Source organism: Bacillus rossius, chromosome 1 (assembly GCF_032445375.1).
Source record: "Bacillus rossius redtenbacheri isolate Brsri chromosome 1, Brsri_v3, whole genome shotgun sequence".
NCBI classification, from domain to species: Eukaryota; Metazoa; Arthropoda; class Insecta; order Phasmatodea; family Bacillidae; genus Bacillus; species Bacillus rossius.
The window spans coordinates 32,647,833-32,672,008 of record NC_086330.1 but is presented as its reverse complement, the minus strand read 5'-3'; the positions used below and the strand labels follow the sequence as shown (position 1 = coordinate 32,672,008).

Genomic DNA, 24,176 nt, shown 5'->3' with positions numbered 1-24,176 from the left:
TAAGTAATGACCAAAAATTAATACCAAAATAATTATAACCAGAACTCCTGTTTATGCTTGTCCATGAAAACATAACATATTAAGTAAATAATATTTACAAATTTAATATGAAAATAATTCCAAGAAAAACCTATGAATTTAGGTACATTGCCTCTGACATGGCTTAACAAATATTATTTCTAGCAGGGATATGTATAAAAAAGCAAATATATAAACAAAGGAAACAGTTTGAAGTAAAAAACTACCAACCTACTTACTATAATTTACCATGAAATCAACAACCTAACAAATAAAAATACAAAATGTAGATAATTGTGTAAAATAATTAGGAGTTAACACAATGAAAACATTCTTACAGAAATGTACATGTACTATCTGAATTACATTTCACTGCTTATTATTTTATTTATATCACTGAGACATTCAATATCATGATCTCTATGGACACTATCCTATTTGAATTCTAAGATAAAAATTAAAGTAATGCAATTGATTTTAAAAGCACCGACATCAGTTCCCCCCCTGCAATGTCCTACGTAGAACTGCCACACTGCCAGCTGCTCACTACTACTCCACAGCCTTTGAAATAAGGTTGGGTCGAGTCTACCCACCACCGAAGCCCTTTATCCCTTCTTCGCCACATTCTGGCTGTGTATTCTGAGTGTTCCTGGGGCAGCAAGCCTTACAAGCACCACTTGTGTTCTCGTTGCTCCTGCTGCCTAGACACCTCTGCCACCACCGATGTCACCCGGTCATGAGTTAGGGCCAGTTCGGGCACTTTAGGGCAATCCTTTTAACGAAAATCAGGTGTATTGCCATGGACTTCATGCCTTCTCTATTCAGTAGGGAATTACCTCTTTTACTATCTACTTTTAAGTCTACCTCACCCACCAAGGCCCATCGCCATCGCCCCGCCGACCCCGAGGGAAGGGACAGGTAACACGGCTTGTTGGCCTGAGTTTATCCCTTGCATCTTGCCCCATTTTTTTCAGACACAGCCGTCGGGTGGTTTCTCAGTGGCTGGAGTACCCCGCAACATTGGGCTGCCGGAAAACAACCCACTGTGGATCCGCCGCCCATAGCTGCAGCGTCCCGAACACTCGGGCAGGACTGGAAGTACTCTGCAACATTGGCCTGCCGGGAAAACACGTCACGTCTGAGGACGGAGAGATAGGTCAGGAACGCAACCACTGCACTCTGCACTACCACAGGCCTGGTCGGCCGGACACCAGCAGCCACCACCTCCTCCTCGCTCCTGCCCCGCCAGGATTATGCCCAACGACAAAATAGGATGGGGAGGGGAGTAAAGAGGTGGGAAGCCCTCCCAGCCCTGGCTGCTCGCGTGCAGACTAAGAACCACACGGCCACGCAAGCGACCCCAGGAGCCGCGACCCTCCACCTACGGAGAAGTGCCCTGTAAGCACCGTGAGCCGTGGCCCGAGCAGAGAACTTCTGCCCGGCCCGTGCTCCCACCAGGCCGGTCACCAGAGGAACCTCACTCTATAAGCCGAGCCACCCAGCTGCCCTTTGACGGGGCAGCACTACTTTCCACACCACCCAAAGAGGGAGATAGGAGGGTGGCAAACCAATGTCATGGATGGGAGCATGCAAGTTAATTTTTGATTGTGTTCTTCATTGTGTACTAAAACAATAATTAAACTAAAGAATTTATTATTAACTTTAATGAACAAATTTTAGTCATCTAAAAAATTGCATACTTATATCTTATATGTACACTTTACATTATCTTGAACAACATCAACATTCATGTAGCCATACTACGAGGTATCCATGACTGCATACCCATACAGACACACTGAAAAAAATATGTTCTTTTTCAGGCCTCGTGGTAGCACCACGGATCCACACATTAATCAAAAAATTGTCTAAACAAAAGTTAATCTCAATGTGTCCATCAAAAATGTTGGCATCCGTGTTTCTCCAATGAAAAACATTACAAGTTCTACCAGTTGCTGAAATTTCCAAACTGATAACCAGGTGCTTTTTTCTTCTTGGGTATTGGACTGCCAGACGAACTGTCGGGTCTGAAACACAAAAACAAAAATTGCAACGGGTGTTAAAACAAATAAATTTTAAAATTTTAAATTAAAAAAAGTGTAAAAAGCGGGAAAGTGTAAATAAAGGGAAAAGTATAAAAATTAGTACAGCTTACATTATTTAGTGTTTTTTTTTTTCCTTTTGTTTAATAGAACATACTATAATGCAGGTACAAACACACTAACAACAAATTTTACTTTAGTATTTAATCAATTATTACCACATTTGACAAAAATAAAAAAGAATGAAAGTCAAAATGTTTATTCTGATTACTTCCTAACAAAAAAATCGGAAATTTTCTTCTGCTTGCTTTTTTGGCTGTTCAAGCCTCTCCAAATTATAAATTCAGTTGCAACTTACAGCGTTTATAACAAATACGGGCTACATACACATTGCGTCACAGTAAAAAATTAAAAAGAAAAAAGTCCGCAAATTGATGGAAATTAACCATCAATAGCGCGCCGTACGCGGAGAAAGGTCATTGTACTCGGTCAGCTGTTTATACGGCGCGGCATAGCCGCGCATGCGCAGTATAACTCACTCTATGCTCCGCCCAGACTCATGACCTTCCATCAGCAGCCAGCCAATAGATGCGAGCTTAGCGGAAAAAAATACGAGCTCCACCTCCCGTGTACCAGTTTTGTCCAGTTCTAATACCAGTTTATTGGTATGCGCACCAGTTTTCTCGCTGCCGTGACATGTTCAAGTTTACGTTTATCATGATGTCTTGATACCAATAATAAATGATTTACGATCCCCAGAAATAAATGGTTAGTTTAAAAAATATGCGTCAACTGTACAATACTTCCGAAATTATAAAATACGTATAAAACAGTTACCAAGACTCCGCTCATTTTATCTTGTGAAGTTCATGTCTCGTACCAGTATTTCGGCTAAGTTGTGACATAAATACAGTATCAGAACTTACAAGCAGCCACGTTTATACAAATACATTCGTGAGTTTACGTTTTTCCCTCGTGCATTTTAGATTGTCTCCTGCTATAATTACTCAGACTTTTACATGCCTAGACTTAAATTATTACATGTTTAGAAATAAAAGTAACTTTTCATGTTATAAAATATGTATATTTTGCGATTTAAAATGTTCATTGCAGACTATAAAAGTTACGTTTTTCACTATGTTTTTAGGCCTTTTTCTGGTTTTTTCTGGTTGTTACGTGACGTAAATAGCGGGATGGATTCGATTTTTGAGACGTAATTCACGTGAAAGTATTGTATTGGACAAAATGGGAACTAAACGGGACCTGAAGAATATAGTGCAAATAACGGGAAAACGTAAATAAGGGGTTTCGCTGTATACGAGAGGTACCAAAAAAAACCGGACTAAGAGTGCACTGCCATTCGTAGACATAGTAGAGAGTTCTCCAGCTAGATGGGGTTAATAGATATGTTCACTAAACAGCTGGCATCAGTTTGTAGGTAAACATTTGATTGAAGTATTGTTTTTTCTCTTACTGTTCTCGTGTTCCGTCCGCGAAGTTGTTATTGTTATGTCGAGTTTTCTAATTGAAGGTCTTATTACTTTTTTTTTTTTTAAATGGGGCTTGAAGGAAATAAGGGGTTATAAAATAAGGTCTTGATATTAACTTTACTTCCACTTCAATTTACTACTATCTATCACAATTGTCAACGCCGTCACCCATTGATTTAAATCTATAAAATATACCTAAGTTAATCTACGTGCCTCGCTATTACACCTGTAAGTCTCTTACCTCTGTTCTCTTGTTACGCGCTCGCGGCACACCTCTCGACGAGGCGGGAAGCGGCGGCGAGAGACACGCAACGCGCACCGGGCTCCGTCTCGGCACGGCCACCCCCAAAAAGCCCCCTTTCGGGTGTGGCTGCCGTATTTGATACCTTAGGTCCGCTGCATCGTCGACAGTACTCTTTCCTACCCCCTATCCATCCCGTTCGCTTTTTGCAACGGTGGCCAGCCTCGTTCCGAAGCGCTGTTCCAGTATTTGCGCTGACGCCGCTGTTGCGCTGATGTCGCAACAAGGCCGGCCCGCACGTGTGCTGCAGGTGTGTCGTTACATTTGGCAGATTTAAAAGAACAAAGATTATGTTTGAAATATTGTTTCCTGCTTGAAAATCGGCAATGAAAGCTTACCAAATGCTACAACAGGCTTTCAAGGAGGATACTATGAGCCGCACAGAAGTTTTTGAGTGGTTTGGGTGCTTTAAATGAGGTGAGATGAGTGTTGAAGACCATTATCGTTCTGGGCACCCTTCAAAATCTCAAAAAGTTGAAAAAGTTGAAAAAATCAGCTAAAAAACCAATGAGAATCATTGTTTCACTATCTACGAAATTTCAGAAGAGACAGAAATGAGTTGCAGCTCATGTCAGCGTATTTTGATAGGATTTGCAAATTAGATGTGTTCCCACTAAATTTGTTCTTCGCCTTCTCAAACAGGATCAAAAAAACATTCGATATAATTTGAGCCAGGACATGAAAGATATTGAAAGTGATCCAAACTTTTTGACCAAAGTCATTACAGGTGATGAAAGTTGGGGAAATTTTAAAGTAAAGGAAAAGTTTAAAGGAAAGTGACTTTAATTAGGTAAATGAAGCACTTTACATTTGGTTTCGCCAAACAAGAGAGAAGAGCACGCCAATTAATGGGCCAATCTCGCAAGATTGAAATTTTATGAAGAATTTTAAAAGACATAGATCCTAAATTTGTTCCAAGCATTGGCTGGCTTGATCACTGGAAGAAACGCTGAGTCTGGCAGCTTTGCATTTGTGGGGAAAAACTATCTGGGGACATGGAGGGTATGTCTCAGTTTAAAGAAAACTTTAATAAATTGACTGGAGAGCAATTCTACAATTGTGATAAAAGGGTTGAATTACAAACTGTTATCAGCGAAAAGTCTTGCTTTCAGCCCCAGGTTTTAAAAAGAGTGAGGAAAGGGTAACAATCCTAGCATTCACTAATGCAACAGGTGAGCACAAATTAAAACTTGGTCTCAGGAAAATCAGAGAAACCACATGTGTTTAAGCATATCGAAATGGATAAACTTTCAGTTTGGTACCGAAACCAGTCACATGCCTGGATGAGCTGTGCAATTTTCAAAGAATGGTTCCATGAAGTATTTGTTTCATCGGTTGACCTGTTTTAAAAATCTAAAAACCTGCCAAAGAAGGCTATTCTGATTTTGGACAACGCATCTACGCACCTAGACATTGAAGAGTTAAAAAATGGGGACATACGAGCAATGTTTTTACCAACCAATGTCACAGAGTTATGCCAGTCAATGGACCAAGGAATTTTGGTTAGTCTCAAGAGAAGATATAGGCACAAGCTGTTATCCTCCCTTATTTCTGCAAAAGATGATGGTCAAGGTCTTATCCAGAACTTAAAAAAAATAAACCTCTTGGATGTTGCTGGATGGGTGTCACGAGTTACTCATTAAAACTACAGTAAAACCTCGTATTTACGTTCTCGTTATTGACGTTTTCCCGCAAATAACGTCATTTTATGTAGGTCCGTTTTATTGTACATTAACTTTCGTGTTGCATTTTCCCTGAAATTACACCGCTACGTAACCAAAAAACCCGGAATGTACGTTTCAAAAAACGGTAAAAATGTAAATACTCGTCACGTTAGTCATAGATGTGAAAAGTTTGAAGTAGTTCGCCTATTGTCTGTAACCTTTCGTTTTGATGTATCGACAAGTTCTATGGTGCCTCTCCTCTACTAACGTTTTAATCTTTGCTGCCATAGAGAACTTTCGTAGCAAACCACAAACGGTTTTATTTATGGTGTCATAGAGCACTCTCGTAGCAGAGCATAGTCCGAAGCGCTGAGCTATCGATACTACCGGAAAGCGCTCATACACAGTACGTATATTTAGTAGTGCTGCATTATGTACAGTACATATCTATGATGGCTTTCATTGTTTACATTAGTCAACGTCCGTTTTGGTTAGCACGTGTTTTTTTATCGTTCACAATATTATTTATGGCAAGATTTTGATTGAAGATGGATAGGTATAAAGTTCCACGAAATACTTTATCTATTGAAGATAAAATTAAAATTATTGAGAAGTTTGACAAGCATGTGGGTACCCGAGTGGTTTTGGCCAAGGAACTGAATATTCCTGTTAGTACTTTAATGTGTTGTAAACAACTATTGTTTGTCTTGTAGCACCAGTAAATGCTGATACATTTTTTTAAGCTAAAATTTAGCATTAACTGCCAATAAAAGTGCTTTCCCACAATTTACACTTTCCCGCAATTTACACTTTTTCCTTGGGGTTCCTTGAAAAGTGCAAATAAGGGGTTTTACTGTAGTTCATTCCTGGCAAAAACTCCTTGATCACGAAGGAAATGAGTTCGTTGAACATCATGATGCAGAAAATGTAAACTTACTTGACCTCCTGAAAAGAGTTCCTGAACGTGCAGAAGCCGATGAAAATGACGTCAGAACAGTGGTTCCAGAATGATACCGAGGAAGACATTATGTCCGATGCAGACATAAATTATTGCTGCTGTCACAGTTGTTGAAAAAATGACGGAAAATTATGAAAACGTTGAAGTTGAGGACTCCACCGTACAAGCTCCTAAAATATCACAAAGTGAGGGACTAAAGGCTGTCAAAACCACCCTTCAGAATTTTGAACAAGATGTGTCAGTAATGGACTTACTGTTCCTTCGTCGTCTTTGTGATGAAGCAGCAAAATGCAGAGTGCAGTGCGGAAGACAATAGGATATTAAACATTTCTTTAAAAAAAGTAGCTAGTTTTTGCAAAGTCGGCTGGTTAATTTTCAGTATACACAGCTTTATACCTTCATAAAGTATTTTTCTAAGGTCTGTCTTATCAGGTAAATTACTGTACACTGTGTATTCATTAATTTTCCTTTTCATGTAGTAAAGGCTCTATACCTTCAAAAAGTATGTAATTTTCCTTTGTTTAATGGTATTTGGGCAGTTTATTCTCTGTTGTATTCTCAGGCAAACATTACTGTATTTTCTCTTTATTTACTCTTTTTTAAAGCCATTCCCCATAACCCGGCATTTTCACAAACTCTGCCACCCTTCAGTCCACATTAGGCCAAGTTTTCGGGACTTACCGTACTACGAAAAGTGAAAAGGGTACTCATACATTTTTAGGTTATGGCAGACCCTTTTATTTTTCAGTACTATCAACCGAAAATTAACAAGTGTATTGTGAATAGGCAGAAACGCCAATTCAATTAAATATGAGCAAAATCGGCTTCTGCCGATCTGTATCAGCACCACTTTAATATTTAGTATTTAACTCATGTATTACAAATATGGGTGAATTACATGATAAATCAATAACAAGTAACTATCACCATCATTTTTTCAAGTGTTGTAACAGAGAATTTTTAAAATTGAACTAGACAAAAAAAATTTGCCAATTGTTATTAGTACATAGTGAAATATGGTTGCTAAGATAGGCTGAATCATACATACTTCAGCTCTTCTGCCATGTTGATGTATTTGCCGACGCCCTTCCTGAACACTGTCAGCTTCCCTCCGCGGGCAGTCACGGGCCGTTTGTTAGCGGCCGCTGCCTCCGCCTCCTGCTGCTTGCGCTTGATTTCTTCCGCTCTTTCCACGGCCAACTGCACAGTGCACACATCGCATCCACAGCCTGCCAGTCACGCCAGTACGAGTACATTGGTCTACAGAGATTAACATTTCTATACGATTTCCCAATATACTAAACTTTCCTCGTTGCAAACGAACAAATATGAGCTCCCTGACTTGCATTGCAACCCACTCTGTGGATGGTAATTAACAACTGGTTAGATGCACATATGGTTTAACTTTCTATTACCTACATTAAGTAGGTATTTTGTTTAAAAAATTCAGGACCTTAGCATTGTATTTAATTTTTTGACGTGATGTCTAATAAATCGATGAACGCCGGCTGCACGCACGAAAAAGTGTCCCACTACGGATGTCCCACTACGGATGTGTCCTGTTTGCTCATTTTACGCATGCGTGGCATCTCTCTTCCACTCAATTGAAAAGTCAAATCGATGGTTGTTCCAATCATATTTTTGTCGTTTGAATTATTAATATTATGTAATTTAACGATCGTCCGCCGATTTTCAGTACAATTGGTACGGTTATTTAAAAGTAATGTTGAATATTCAAATACGTTTTGAACCAACAATGGTGTTTTACAGTTACACATAATAACTCAAATTACACCCGGGATCTTTTGCACAATGTTTTAAAAAATATTGTAACACATTATAAATAAGTTTGGTGTATTTGGGATGTGTATTTTTTATAAAATCGTGTTATAAAAACGAAATAGTATTATTCCCCTACCGTGAACAAAATGTTTATAAAGTTTATTTCACATCTGAAACTATGAACTTTCAAGAATGGCCTCATGGTTGCGTGGTCAGCGTCGCAAACTTCTTATTCAAAGGTTGTCGGTTCAAATCCCGGCAGTTGTGCATTTTTTTTTGTACTTGTAAAAATAAATACAGCGCACACATTTCTAAAGTAATAAATATATTTGAATTAATGAATGCAAATAAAAGTAAATTTATTAATTAAATTGTACATTTCATTTCCCTCCTTTGTATCCATAACAAATAGTGATAATTCAATAAAAATGATTCAATTTTATTCCTAAAAGTATGCAGAGGTAGATGTTATCATACAAAAGTTAGAAAAATTAAAAAAAAAATTCTTCCTCAAAGAATATAATATGTATTTTTAATTCCTAAATGGTTTGGTTGCAAAAACCTATTATGGCTCAGTCTCAGGCCGAATATGATATTTCCTTTTCTTCTGGATCAATAATTTCATCAATGTTTTGTTATGATGTTGTCACAAACTATCGTCCGTAAACCTACTTTACAGACAACCAATTTTTTTTATGATTTACAGGTTGCATAAATAACTACAGCTACATCAAGTAAAAATGTATTCCGCACATATAGATAAACAAGAGTAACTCATTCCAATAAAAGAACTTACGTTATATCTACTAACTACTCTACAAAATCACATTTAACTACTTTTTTCTTACAAATTTATGTAATATACATACATATTTGCTTTTTCTGGTGACAATGTATACCACAATCGTGGCTCTTGCAAATTTAATAGAAATGTTTATTATAATTGTAGAAAATCCCATATCATAAGACTGTAATTTCAAACGATCTTCCCTGACACGGACACTTGTCGCTCATGCAAACCTGTTCGTCTGCCTCCTGGAAGGGATCCACAAACACCTGGGCTCGCTCCACCACGATGTCCTCTATGGGCCTGTCCTTGTTGTCCGTCTCGACTCGCTCCAGAGTCGTGAGAGTGTCCAGGCCCCCCACCACTCGTCCAAACACAGTGTGCTTGCCGTCCAGGTGGCGGCACGACCGGAACGTGATGAAGCTGAGGGAACACGAGACAAACAGCGTGACGAGAAAGCACACTGCAACGCACCAAACCCTAGTTTTTCCACAGGAATAGTCAATGCATTAAGGAAGCTAGGCAGTTATTTCAGCATGCCGTGGTCTCGAACCGTGAACTTACAACTGCGACTTGTTGGTGTTGGGACCGGAGTTTGCCATTGAAAGTACGCCTCGTCCGGTGTGAGTTAAGTTTGGTTTAAAGTCGTCCTCGAATGGCTTGCCCCATATGGACTCTCCACCTTCACCGGTGCCTGTAGGGTCACCACCTTGGATCTTAAATCAAACATAAGTTACTCTTGAAAATGAATATGTAAAGATGTCAATGCCTGTGAATCAGCCAATGACCTCAAAAAAGTAATTCATAAAAAATTATCATTATTTGAACATCATCAAGTATCTACTATTATGTGCAATATGATTTTTTGTATTACAGTTCACAACCCCTTTCAGAAATGATGATATTCAAAAATCTTCAAAAACTAAACAATTTTATAACCTCTATGTGTAGTACAGCTACTGGTCTTAAAAAAAATAGTGTTTTATAATGTTGTGCATACAATTTCTTCAAGACAAAATAACAACTTTTATATTAAGCAGTAATGCATCATTCTGTTATCATAATAATGTGAATATATGTTACTTTTTTTTTATAATTATGATTTTCAAATGTCAGTACTATTACTACCTCAATTTAAAATGAATTTGTATTTAAACAACCTGCAATTTAAAAATAAATTTAATTTAAGACAAACTCAAATTTATGATGACCTCAATTTAATACAGCTTCAAATGTAAAGCAACTGTTCTAACCTGCTACAATAACGTTTACATAACAGCAACTTTGTGGTGTCTAGACTTCCCATCACTGACGCTGTAGAATTAGCTCGCATTCGGCTCAACTGAAGAGAGCGATCGGGACCTGCGGAGAGCAGCAGGTAGTAGAGCTTCTGCATCAGGCTGCAAGGAGCCCTCTGAGCACGTACTGTGGAGTCAGTGTGCTTAACGACACCACAGATGTTGGAAGTATTAATTTCTGTTTTTTTTTGTGATTGGAGCATTAAATCAGTGTAAAACACCAAATCATTCTGTTTTCATTAAGTTGTCATTCCGTGCTTCGAGAATAAAAAACAACCTAAAATGCAAAATGGTCCCAAATATAATGTGACCCTAAAGGTTAAACCTCTTTAAAAAATAAGTGACTCCTGGAACTGATCCATAAAATATACTTGCAGTTATAAAACTGGGTAATTCATAAATTAAAAAAAATTATCTTGAGAATTTTGGATGAAGATTTCAAAACTCTAAATAATTACTCCCACCCCTCAAAGTAACACTGTTAGATCTGCGCAGTTTTGGAGTAATAACGCCAATAAATTACGGCATTAATTGAAGTCACACTTTTTTCTTTAACAAATATTTTTATTTTTTGGTGTACACACAATGGCAAGAGCCCTTCTGTAGCATTAAATACAATGCAATAAATTAATAATGTAACAAATTAACAAACAATATCTTGCTTTTTCCTTTATAGCTATTCACTTCATTGTGTATTTATCTCAAGATGGCCCGAGTGTTCAGCCAAAGTTTATATTATGCCATTCCGTACAATAGCAGCATCTCTGGAGAGTACAGCTCAAAGCTTCCAGTGCTAATTTACCTCGAGCCTACTAGGATGTGCTAGTGGCAAATTATGGCAGATACACATTTAGTGAACAACAGAGTCGTAATTTCATTAACAGGTTAAATAACTTTTTTAAGAATAGAAAACATTTAGTTAATGAATTTTTAAATCTTAATAGAATTGTGATATGTCTCCTAAATTAATAACATTATTATTTTATAACTCAGAAATTTTATAACACTTAGAAATGTTATGCTTGAGTCCTATTATGTGAAAAATGTGGTCCACAAAGTTTTTAATTTTATTTTAGGTTGTGTAATCTCAAAATATTACCCAACATAATTATTTAAATGTACTTCAAAAGTATTTAGAGAGACATTCAATAGTACTGTAAATGTAAATTGATTTTAATGGGAGTTGCATCCTGATTAAAATATTTGTCAGCAAGCACATACCTGATTGGAAAACAAATTAATTTGATTAACGTACTCTCTTGTGGGAAAAAAAAGTATTTTATTAGCGCTCTGTTTTTCTGGAACAAATTAAAGCGTTACTTCGAGGGGCAAATGTATTTATTTTCTGCACTTTACATTACTAAAAAAATTAATACTTAGTACATATGTTCTTTCCCAGGATTCAACATATATAAAAATTAAATTCTCTGTTTTATATACAATAACAAAGCTCTACAGTATTCATTTAAGTTTCAGAATGACTAATCTTCAAAATCACTTATCATATAGTTATTTATGACTTATCTACGTATTTTCCTGTTCGAAAAACACAAATAATCACATACATAATTAATATAAATCAACACCCACCATGAAATTCCTTATGGAACGATGGAATTTTGTGCCGTCATAGTAACCTTTCTCCGCGAGCTTGAGGAAGTTCTCGCATGTTTTAGGCAGCACGTCGCAGAACAGCTCCAAGTTCAACGGTCCCATGTTGGTCACCAGACGCACGTAACCTGGGAACACGAGGAGGTATCAGGTCCACCCAGGACGTCACGAAGCACTCTGACCAGCGCCCAGCTCGGCGCGCGCGCGGCACTACCTTTCTTCTTCACTCTCTCATAGCGGACCAAGTCTTCCTCCACTATGGCCGCCTCGTGAGTCGTCTGGGGCACCAAGGTGGTGGAAGTGAAGCCCGCAGCTACTTCCCCCGTTGAATAATGTGCCTACGGACAAACATATACCAATTCGGGTATGCTTAAAACATGGGTCATACCCTCTTGTGCTATCCAAAATCAAGGAGTTTTTAAGGACCCATCTCCTTCATCGCTTTTGCCACTACCATGAGGTAGAAAACTATTTATAATACCTCAAGAAATTACCAATTATAATAGATAATGCACAAAAAAAATCTTTAATTAGTCAACACTTACAGATAAGCCTTTACTGTTCAGAATCATATCTGGAACTTATATCTAACCCAAGCATAGTGTCTATCTGAAATTTTAAGTCCTAAAATTTAATTTGGGCACACATTGCATTTACCTCATGAGTTCAAAGTAAGACAGAGAAAAAAAAACATTTTTTTAAAGGTGAAATACAAAATACAAAAAAAAAAATAGAAAACTTTTTATACATAAATATAGTCACATGAACCAAAATTTGCCAAATGTACTAGTATGCATGAAGCGTTGTTTGCTTCCAAGTTTGAAACAATAAAACTTTCAAATACACTCATTTATCCATTACTTTCTAACAATCAGTCAGTGCAATTTAAGGTTTTTAAGGGCTTTATTCAATTACACACAAATTAAGAGGATATAAAGAAGGCATATGAATCCTGTACAATGTTAAAACAGATATTAAATGTAGGATCCTATGTAATGCCACATCTCTGCTTAGCTTTACTTGCAGCCAATTTAAGAATTCTGGTTTTGTTTTTTCAAAACTACAGTTTTACCCCAATAGGACCATAGAATTTTTTTCCCTGAAGAAAAATCACTTTTATATTACATTGTATGAAATGCAAATTGCACATCATTGCTGTAAATTGGCCTGAAAACGTTTATACAATGCAGGCCAGCAATGCAATTTATCTACTGTCAAAAGTATTTTTAAAAAAGCTTATGTGGAAGGGATTTTGTAAAACCCAAGTTTGAAATTTACAATCACCCAAACCAGAAAGAGTAATTGTGTTTGTTTTATTGAATATTCAGAAGCAACTGCTGTAACACAAGGAAAACATGTATATCTTTTACAAAAAAAAATAAATGATTCACAAAGAGATTGGACACTTTAAAAATAATGTTATCATACTGATATTTATTGATCCTAAGGCATTGTTGTGTGTTAGATTTTTTTTTTTTTTTTTTAATTTTTCATTAACTTATAAAAAAATATTTTCTTACAATCTATTTTTTTTCTATACTACAAACATCTTTAATTTGACTGCACAAAAGTTTAGGTATAAAAATAATGTGAAAAAATATCACAAATATGCTTTTTACTATCCACTATTGGTGACATAAGGGCAAAGTTTTAATATTGTGCAAGGTCTTTAATGCAGACCACAGTCATGGAGGATTATCAAACATCATTAGAGTTTTAACAGAAATACTAAATGTGAGAAAGTAAACAGCAACCTGCTTGAAAACAGGAGACACAGTACTGAACTGAAAACTGACCATAGAGATAAATTCTGAGTGAAACTCAAAAATCTGGCAGAGAAGAAATGTGATCTGGTGGGGCCAAAGTCAACACCCGGAATCTAACTGAAAAAATCTGAAAGCTAGCGCTCGACTAATGCTGCATTACTAGGGATGGTGATTGCTGTAAAACTGAAATAACACTGCAAAGCAATTCAATACACGGTATAACACTAACATGTAAGTTAATACACCACAAAGCACCCAAATGCAGCTAAAAATCATAAAAATATAAGCATTTAAAAAAAAAATTTAAATCACAATTTTAATAAATTAAATTCAATGAATGTAATTAATTAAGCATAAAGTTTATACCAAATTTGAGTGATATATTGATTGGATAATGTTTAATTCTGTAGGTGCGTTACGAAAAAAAAAAAACGAGAATGAATTTTTACAATGCAAAAAAATTGACAGGATGAAAAAAAGGCTCCACACAAATAAAAATAACATATATGCTTTTAAATCATAACTTTAATGATTGATATTGAATTAATATTGAATTGGTCCATATAATTGAAAATATTTATTTATTGTGAATACTAGTGATAGATATTGTGTTTATAAACTTTTTCAAGTGTATTTATATTAGTAAGATTATGTTTCCATATGTATAATTTCCTTACATTATACATAGTAAATTATTACATTATGTAATAAATAATTAAAATGAATAAATTAGAATAAACATTTTATATATTTGATGTTCTTTATTAATTACAATTTATCTACATTATTTTACTAAATTAAATAATTAATTTTATATACATCTTAATATTAATATTGAATATTAAGTATTTATTCCATTTTTTTTAAATTTCATTGAATTTATACTTTACTAACCGCATATATATATCACTCCAGTTCTTTTATTATTTTATTTCTATTAATTATTTGCATACAAAATTAAAGTCAGTTTTTTTATTATGCCAAGTAAGTATAACTTCTATTGTGCACCTATTTTATTTATTGAATTTTATGCTGTTATTACATTATTAGCTCATTTTTCTATTGCAACGTTGATACATTTTGAAACAGTCGCAAATACTGTCTGATTTATTTTTATTGCTCTGATTAGTTAAGACATACTTATTAAAAATTATTATATTGTAATTAATATATAAGTGCATCATGCATCAGTCATAATGACACAGTTTGGTGAAATAAGTACCACGGAACATTTACGAGCCTTATTTGTGGAATAATATGCTATCTTTATGAATAATAAAATAAAAAAACGAAATATCCTGTTTCAGAAACAAAATCAGCTTAAAAATAAAACCATAAAATCATGCCTCTATGGATTACAGACTGTTCTGATCCATAGAATGAGGGTACTGTACTGCCCACTGACAGTGGTACCTGAAAACATGTTACTAACTTGAACCTGTCTATGATTATGAAATTTCTTTTCATTTATTATACCCTCGATATTTTCTACTATTGTTCAATGTGTAGTGTAAAAATTTAACTGGGAGTGACCAAATACAAATGGAGAGATAATTTCAATACCGAAACTGACATTAAAGACTGGTGTTGGGAAACTAGAGGATATGTCTAAAACATATAGATGTGTGATCCAGGTTGGGTAGACTTCTCATCTGTACATCTGATCACGCAATTAATTCTGATACAGACATGCCTATCCAATAAGAGTGTCGCATTCCTGGAACTTCATGGGCATTGTCGTTTACTATTAACATGGAATCCAAACAATTACTCACAGCATTGAATTTGTCAGCAACCAGTTTCTGTTCAACCTTTTTTTCAGAAGCTTTGTATTCTCTATTCAACTCATCCAGTATGTCCCGCGTTTCCACCGATATGGTCTTCAAGTTCGCTGATGAGTCATCAATGACTGCAAACATAACAACAACAACATCCAAAGTTAGAAACAGAAAGTCAAATGGAATTCACATGATTCTTATTAATGCAATTCCTCTCAGTTTATAGCAACAAGCCAAATAATCAAATCACAAAATAAAACTTTTATCAAAAAAGAAATAACTATTTTCATACTGTAAAAATGAAATTATTATAAAGCTGCTTCTGATTTTACACAATGATGAAGTTATTTTTACACATATAGTTCTCAAGAAAGAACCGACTATTCTGGGCAAATTCAGCTATCCTGTGAGAGGATTTAATAAATACTGTATTTGATTAGTGCTTTTTAATTAACAGTGAACAATTAATTATTTTTGTCTATAGCAATATAGAGTATGTTATGAACACTGCTCTAAAGTATTTTTTTTTACATTAGTAACAATATTTAACAGTAATATTAATATTAATAATATGATATAATGGTACAAAATTATGATAACAGCAAGTAATCTTCCATACAAAAAATATAAAAAAAACCACAGCAATCTACATAAATAAAGCAAATGGCTTGGTCAAAATGCTGTTAAACATAGTAAAATTGTATTATTCACAAAAAAGCCATTAACCAAAATTATATCCTTTCCTCTATGAAATCCAACACAACTGAGTGAAATACTAACTTCTTGAAATCTTACACTACTGAAAGCTCAATGCTTACGTAATTTAAAATTTAAACACTATACCATCGTCTTCCACTCGGATGTTGTTCTTCACATGATGAAACTTTGAAAGGTTAAATTTCTCTACATTTTTTGGGTCTTGAATTGTAATGATGTCCTTCCTTTCGAAAGGAACATCATTTAACAAATCCTTCCAGTTTTTAGTCTTAATATTTAACTGCTCCACAGCCTGCAAAATAGAATTTCAAGCTGCATAATACGTGTACACATACAAATATTATGAATCAGTTTCTCTGACACAACATGAACACGGTTAAACTTTGACTAGCAGACTTGAAAGCAATATTGTCAGCAAATCAGGAATTGTGGTTCTATGTCTTAAGTAGTCCAAGAACCAGAATGTTAAGATATTTGAAGCTATTTTAGTTAACTCCTTTTTGCTACTCCAACAGTATGATGTATTAATATGGAGATAAATTTTTCTGAGGTGTCAATGGCTCATTAAGGGGTCCATCTAGTCAGGGGTATATTTGTGTTAGAGAGGTGGGATTTTAAGTGTGACACACACTGATGCTTCTACTCTAGCGCAGTATAAGTGCAAGGCTCTGAACTGGCACAGTCTTCTTGTCGTGCATAGGGAAACTACCTACTTATGACATTTGAGCAGTAACCATAACATCATGTGACGGAAAAATGAAGATAAAGGTGCAATGCAAGTCCCTTGAGTGCTTTCGAGAATCTGTACATGATGTTTCATACATAAATTTTTTTCTGAAAACATGAGTTTTAACCCTTTTCACTTCTAAAAATACTGTTTAAAAATTAAATACTGGAACATCACTACACATCTGCCCCCGCTTATCCTTAAATGCTTTTGGTAAACAAACCGCTCAGATATCTTGAGCAGTTTTCAAATTAAGTGGTATCTTCTGAAGCTCTACACACTGTGAGTGTGCCCAGGTCGGCAGGAGCCTTAATTCAGCATTCTGTAATGCCACTCGTGTTTTGATTTTTTTTTTTGGGTGGATTCAGCATTTCCTGACCTTGAACACCAAGTTACACCACTGCGCTGGCCACGCTTAGTTTGCTCAGTGTTTATCGTGACTGTCAGTTTCGTTTCAATAAAGGCAAATTGTTTTCTTGTACAGCATATTAATTATTCTTTGGTATTTATGTTAAAACTATGGCCAATGTCCCGAACATGCCGAAATAAACAGCCTTTACTGTATTATGAAACTTGTCTTCATAGTACATATTAGGATTACCATGGTTACATTTTGCCAAGTATCTCATGTAGCACAGTTCAATTTTTACAAACCTCAATTAACACAACAAAGAAGTTAAATTTATAATTGGTCATAAATTAGTAAATCCATTATTTTATATATACGTATTTAAGTCCATCAAAAATGTAAAAATAAAAGTTTTTAGGAAGCTATTAAAGTTTGAAAAATTAATAATTTAGAACCAAAATTTGTTTAAAACTTTAAGAATGATTTGAGTGTTGCCTAAAACTGAATGCTGTTCAAGAGAATAAGAAACATAAAATGTGATAAAAAATATATAGTGTTACTTTCATTCAAAAAAACTCATAGGTATAAACTCAGGTTAAACTTGTCAGACTACTATTTATTTTTTAGCTGTACAGCTGGTATGAATTCACAAGGAGAATTGGGGAGCGAAGAGGAAACATTGTTACTTTTAACCTAATGTTTTGTACTCAAATGTTTAGATATTTAATTGAAGTGAAACTTCACTGGACTTGATGATAGTAAAATTTTAAGGCCAAATTTTAATGAAACATTGTTGTGAAATGTTTCTAATGCAAAAAGGACGGAGATTAGGTACTTGGCCACAGAGACATAAAGAGAGAACTATGCTATATACGTAGCTGGGCCATTTTTGTTCTCTTCTTTGTGCAATGATTCATCCCTGCCCAAAAAAAATTCAACAGAGGGATAGAGAGAGAGATATATGAAAGAAAGGATACGACACAGAGTGTGCACACGCACTTGTTTCAGAAAATAGATATAGGTATCCTATACAGTCAGCTGTGAGTGCCTTGAATGTTATATTTGCTACCAGAGCACTCGTGTCCCTTCTTGTTCAACCAGCAGCGTAGAGAGCGCTGTTGGGGCAGTCCCTGCATTTCCCACATAGATAAAGCTACCAGTTATGAATTTCATATTTCGTTCAAAACTTTGGCGTGTTTTTCTTTACGGTGTGAATATTTCAACAGTGAGTATATTAATAAATATTGATTGATCTATAACTACTGATATCCTTAGCAGTTATTTTTAAATGAGTAATAATTTGGAGTAATTCATAATTATTTAGAAAATTGTCTTCTTTTTCTTTTTTCTATATTTCTCTGCTGTTTTACCCCACACGATATACTTACAAGTCAAGGTTCGAATTGCCAAAGAAGTTTCACTTCTATCATGTGTACTGAGTTCAATGCGCTCTTTTTTTATTATTAGCTAAGCTGGTTCATATTTAAAATAGCTACCTGGCAGGACGCTTCAGCTCAATGGGCAAGACTGGCTCTTACATCGTACGCTAAGCACCAAAATGGCGTTCAGTCTCTGCATTGGTAACATTCCTCCGTGAGACATCAAGCTCTGACCATATCATCTAATGGTGAAATAATAACGATGAATGCTCCCTGCTCGTATCTACAAAACTGTTCACACCTAGAAACACCAGTTAATACCCAGAACTCTGCATGCTGTTTGGCAAGCCAGACAGCCTTAATTTCAACATGAGTTTGCAAGTTACAATACATTTGGTTTTGGGAAACCAATGAACAAAACACTTTTCATCATAAAAAAAAATTGTTTCCTATTTTAAAATGCATAAAAATTAATATTTTATTCAAAACTCATTAAAAATTTCAGCAGGAGTTAAAAATTTCAAGCATTGAAATTTTTACACAAAAATGTAAATAAATTATTAATTTATTATGTAATCTATTCTTCTAGCAACAACATTAACCAAGGTAATGGTATCTTAAAGTAAGATTAATATGAATAAAGGTAAGAGCATGAGGAAGGACTAACCTCATAAGAAAAAACATTTCCAGTAGTGGCTATGGCAACTATGTGTGAGTGTTTGGTGAATGTCTTGAACAAAACTGGACAGTGATGTTCTTCCTTCGCATTCTTGTGAAATGTCAGCTTTATGAGTGACTTTGCATCAAGAGGCTGAAAGAAAAAAAATTGATACAATTGAAGTAAAGCATAATATAACAGCAAGCAAATAATTTTACTGGGGTAATGGCATTGTATGGGTTAGATTGTTAGATCACTCACCTCTCCCAAAGGTAAACCCAAGTTCAATAGCGACTGCTGTCAAACTTATTGGATGTTGCAGTTAGGCAGGTTTTCTCGGTTTACACTCATTTCCCCTCATTCAATTAGTCACTGCTATATCTTAGGGCCTCATTTCATGTTGGTTTTCAAGAAATAATATATGGGTCAAAATCATGGAGGTAAAGAATTTGATTTGGAGAGAATTTTCTTAATTAAAGCTACAATAAATTAAAGTTTTCTTACTGTTTACTGATTAGTTTAATCAATAGTCATCTCAATTCAAACCGCTCTTAGTTTATTTTTATTTCATCTAACATCCCTGAAAAATCATTTCGGGAATGCTTCTAGAATTCATTGAGGGAAATTCACGTGGCGAAGAAACACATTAAAAACAAATAAATTTAAGTAACTATATTCTGAACATCACCTAGACCCAGTTTGCTTTAAGGATTCTTACATGCTTTACAAAAAATTGAGACAAAAAAATTATTTCTTTTTAATTAGTAAGTTGTCTTAGGAAGAATTTGTCAATCAAAAACGCAACCATAAAATATAAAAATGTGTTTCATTGAACGTGCCATATGCCGCTGCAAGTGGTCTTTTCAGTGTTTTTGAATGGGTTAATGGCATTTAAAGGTTTTTCTGGATTAATAATTAAATTAAAGTGGTAAGTAATAAGTTTAACTTTGATGCATGAATAGCGTACAAAAATTCAGCATCATTCTGAGCAGGCTGTTGTAGAAGGTGTTTAGGTTAAAATAAAATTATTTGTCAATGTTATGATAAAGAGTTGAAGTGACTTCAACATAAACTCAAAAATACTTAGTTTGACATAGTGACAAAAAACCAAAGCCAGAAACGGTCATTTCGGGAATGTTCTCAGACTAATATGGGTGTTCCCAAAATGATGTACCTATACCTAACTGTACATCTGCAAGATGAACAGTAAACTCTCAATTATCCAGTCCCGGATGATCCGGGTTTCGGAATCTGTGTTTAAATTTAGTTTCATTATTAGTTTGTTATATTCTGAAGCTGCAAAAAACAAGATTGCATCCCTCCTTTTTTTTGCTCCTATTACCGTGTCAGAAAGCTAAGTCTGTGCCATGTTTGTTTCACCTGCTGGTACACCACTTTCTGCCCGCCCATGACGTGACTGGCTGGCCTTCAGCTGGGGGAAGGGACACCGGAAAAAAAAAAAAAAAAAAGCACTAGCTAGAATTTTTGTGTCTACGGTTTTTTCAATCTTATCTTGAGCAGTGTTGAGTATAATTTGCTCTCCATCGGCACTGTGAATGACAGTGACCTAGCGTACAGGTTTTCATAACATCCACAATATAATTTTCTCATGCTTATTTCCCACGCTTGTAACTGCAACAATTCATGATTAACACTGCAGCCATGGCTCCACAAGATGTGCATGTATTGCCGCATCCATCTTTGATTTACGGAATCTTTTTTGTGTTAAATCTGGAAAAAAACCTCGGAGAATAACTTTTAATAATACAGGCATTGAAATTTTCCAACTCCATTATTTTGACCCACATGTCTAAGCTGCGTAAAACTAAAGTATTTTTATTTGTTTACATTATCAAACAAGTTATTAAAAACTATAAAATCAACATTTGAAGCATAGAACTGCCAGCAGCACACATTAAAAGAGAACTATAAAAATATTGTAATCATACTTTAGGGATATATACAATTAATTCCCTGGTGTATAGCCTTTAGTTTTTTATTTTTCAAATTTTCAAATATAAAAAACAAAACAATGATATTAATAATAATTGTAAATTCAGAAGTAGAGCTGTGTCAATACCAATAGACAAAAACAGATTTTGGCAATATTTAGATGAATCAGCATTTTTGCAGATTCATAATATACTTGTTAATTTTCGGCCGATGGAGACAAGGAACACAAGCACTCGGGTCCCGCTACCTCTCCAGTCACTGGGTTGCTCTTGAACTTCTTGATGTACGCGAGGACCGCTTCCAGCTCGAATATGTTGCCGGCCTTGTCGCAGTACGGGATCTCAAACGGCTGGAGGCACAGGCAGCAGTGGTCATACGGCAGCCTCCTGAAGGCGGTCGTTTCCGGGCCGGCTCTCTTGCCTCCGTAGAGCGTGGTCCACTCGGTGTACGTGAGGTACCTGCAGAGGTCACAGTTCCAGGCAATGCGGTCAGTGGCGGTCCTACGGCAGGGGTGTTGGAGGTGATCTCTTCCCACAAAATAATAACCTTATAACTAAATAGAACTAAAGTAATAACAAAAAATAATATATTTAATAATTTTTAGTAAGAACTTTTTAAGATGTTATAAATGTGTTGAAATAGCCTGTTTAAAAGTAATTATTATTCAAAATTATGTAATTAATCAAAATTAAACAAAAAAGAATTTAAAGGTTGCTATTTTTAACATGAAATAAGCAAATGAAGGACCTGAAATAACTTTCAGTTACAAACTTCCCATTTTAGATAAATTTTATAGTTCTAAATGATTGGGCAGTAAATATTAAGTACAAGTATATGAGTGATACCTTACTGATATTTTGTGGTCAGCTGGTATATTAAACCAAAAAGACTGATTTTACATGCAGTTTCCCCGAGGGGTCATTCAAGTTTTAAAGTTTCAGTTCTGTGCAGAGTGATCTTGAGTGTGCCAGAAGAGTGTAGTGAGTGATCACTCTCTTGTATTGGGACACGACCTTGGCACATTGAAAAGTTTTTACTACAATTGGTTTCTGCTAGAAATTATTGGCCAGTGACAAAGTGCCGGTAGAAATTCAAACAGATAAGTGATAGCAGCAGTTACTACAGTTAACTGGGAAAGATCATGTGATTGTAGTTGAGGTCAAAATGCTATCAAGAATTGAGTTCATACTTCACTCACTATTAAAACCGCTGCAAGTTAGTGACATTATCAAAAATGCACAGCCAATCGGGACAGTCTAGGCACATGCACTCGAACTGCAAAGAGCACATTTCATATGCAGGGTCTTTGCATTCATTACTTTGTTGATTCAAACACAATCACAAAAATAATATATTTAAATAAATACTCAGTGACGATCTCATGTAATTACACAGTAACTGAAATGGCACGCGCTCCTAAAGTAAATGAACTCATGACTGTAACAGCAGTTTCAAATCAACAAAGCAATAACCTAAATCTAATATAATAGTGTGTAGCTACTCATGTGATTTAGGGACAAAAAGTAAATAAAATTAAAAGTACATTTTATCCTTTTGATGTTGTCGTTTACCCATTTTGAAATGTTCTACTTAATAAAGTCCACAATTAAAAAAACAAACAGCTATATGATTAAAGACTGGAGATGTCAAGAAGTAGGTTGTTTACAAACAGCAAACAATGCAAAGATATCGGACAATTCTAGTGAAAGTGAAGCCAAAACAATTGAACAAACTTAATGCAATAAAAATAAATAAATAAATAAATAAATAAATAAATAAATAAATAAATAAATAAATAAATAAATAAATAAGCTCTTTCCAAATTATAGTCATAACATCTATTCAATTTATTATTAAAACAGTGACTTTTCAAAAGTTCGCAGACAATTGTATCCCCGAACTTCTCTAATTTATTAACTATTACAGAAATCCTGTTTGTGTTCCTTTGGAAGATATAGGAAGTCCAATGGTTCTTTCCGTGAAAAATGTACCCAAAAAGCATAAAATGGGTAATTTACAGCAATTTTTTAGGGAGTTTTAATTAATGTGACGCTGTGGAATCCAATATAATATTAATTTCAGTTACAAAACCAAATTTTAAAATTAAAAAAAATGTAAGTTCATTTTTTATTTTCACATATCAAATAGATAACTGAAACCGTATTTGTTATTATTCCCAAAGGCAAAATTCATAACTTGCACGAACGAGGGTATTTCGGGCCAGTAGGTAACTGACAAATATGGGATTTCCTTATGATTAATGCAATCCAACCAAGAATAGAAATGGATCACACAAAATAATCTGTGAAAAAATATTTCATACCAACAACTCAAATATTATATAAATATAATTTGTCAATATAACCTGATATAAAGCTTTTACATAGCAGGAATAAATTGTATTTGATAAATGTATGAGCACAATTTTCAAAAATATATTTTTTAATTTACATTTGCTTGCTTGTGTCTTTTTTTAGTTATGTAAAATTGTAATTATTAACTTGTTATCCATTTTGATATAAACTCTCGTGTCATCTCAGCCTGTTATTATATATACAATCGCTCCAAATATAGGGAAGACATCATTTTACAGACAAGAGAGCCACACCCGAAGTTCATGCTCGCTTTTTTTTCCCGTACCACAACAGGTGTATTTATTTGGGGGAAACTGTTCACATGATTTCACAGTATCTTTATGCAGCTATCCTAACCAAATCAATCATCCACAATGTTTTAAAGTATTTATAATGTAGCTAACCTAACCTAATTGACCAATAGTTATTATGAGTTGTATATTTATTAACAATTAACAAAAAAAAACCGAAGATGCACGATCAGGCGTTTGGCTCTCTCGTCTGTGAAAAGAAGGCTTCCCCCAAATATGTTTGCATTTGTGTT

At 35.0% G+C, this 24,176-nt stretch overlaps 1 protein-coding gene across 1 annotated transcript; it reads right to left on the bottom strand.

The window, feature by feature from the left end:
* Positions 1-1,654: 1,654 nt before the first annotated feature.
* Positions 1,655-23,013, bottom strand: LOC134534079 (RING-type E3 ubiquitin-protein ligase PPIL2). The gene is made up of 11 exons (XM_063372110.1): positions 22,822-23,013; positions 21,526-21,736; positions 19,335-19,478; positions 16,339-16,504; positions 15,493-15,626; positions 12,166-12,289; positions 11,931-12,079; positions 9,607-9,758; positions 9,276-9,465; positions 7,522-7,673; positions 1,655-2,045 (listed from the first exon to the last, which is right to left on the bottom strand). Exons 1-11 carry the CDS (start codon positions 22,851-22,853, stop codon positions 1,964-1,966), a joined length of 1,536 nt encoding a protein of 511 aa, XP_063228180.1. The 5' UTR covers positions 22,854-23,013; the 3' UTR covers positions 1,655-1,963.
* Between the last annotated feature and the right edge of the window lie 1,163 nt (positions 23,014-24,176).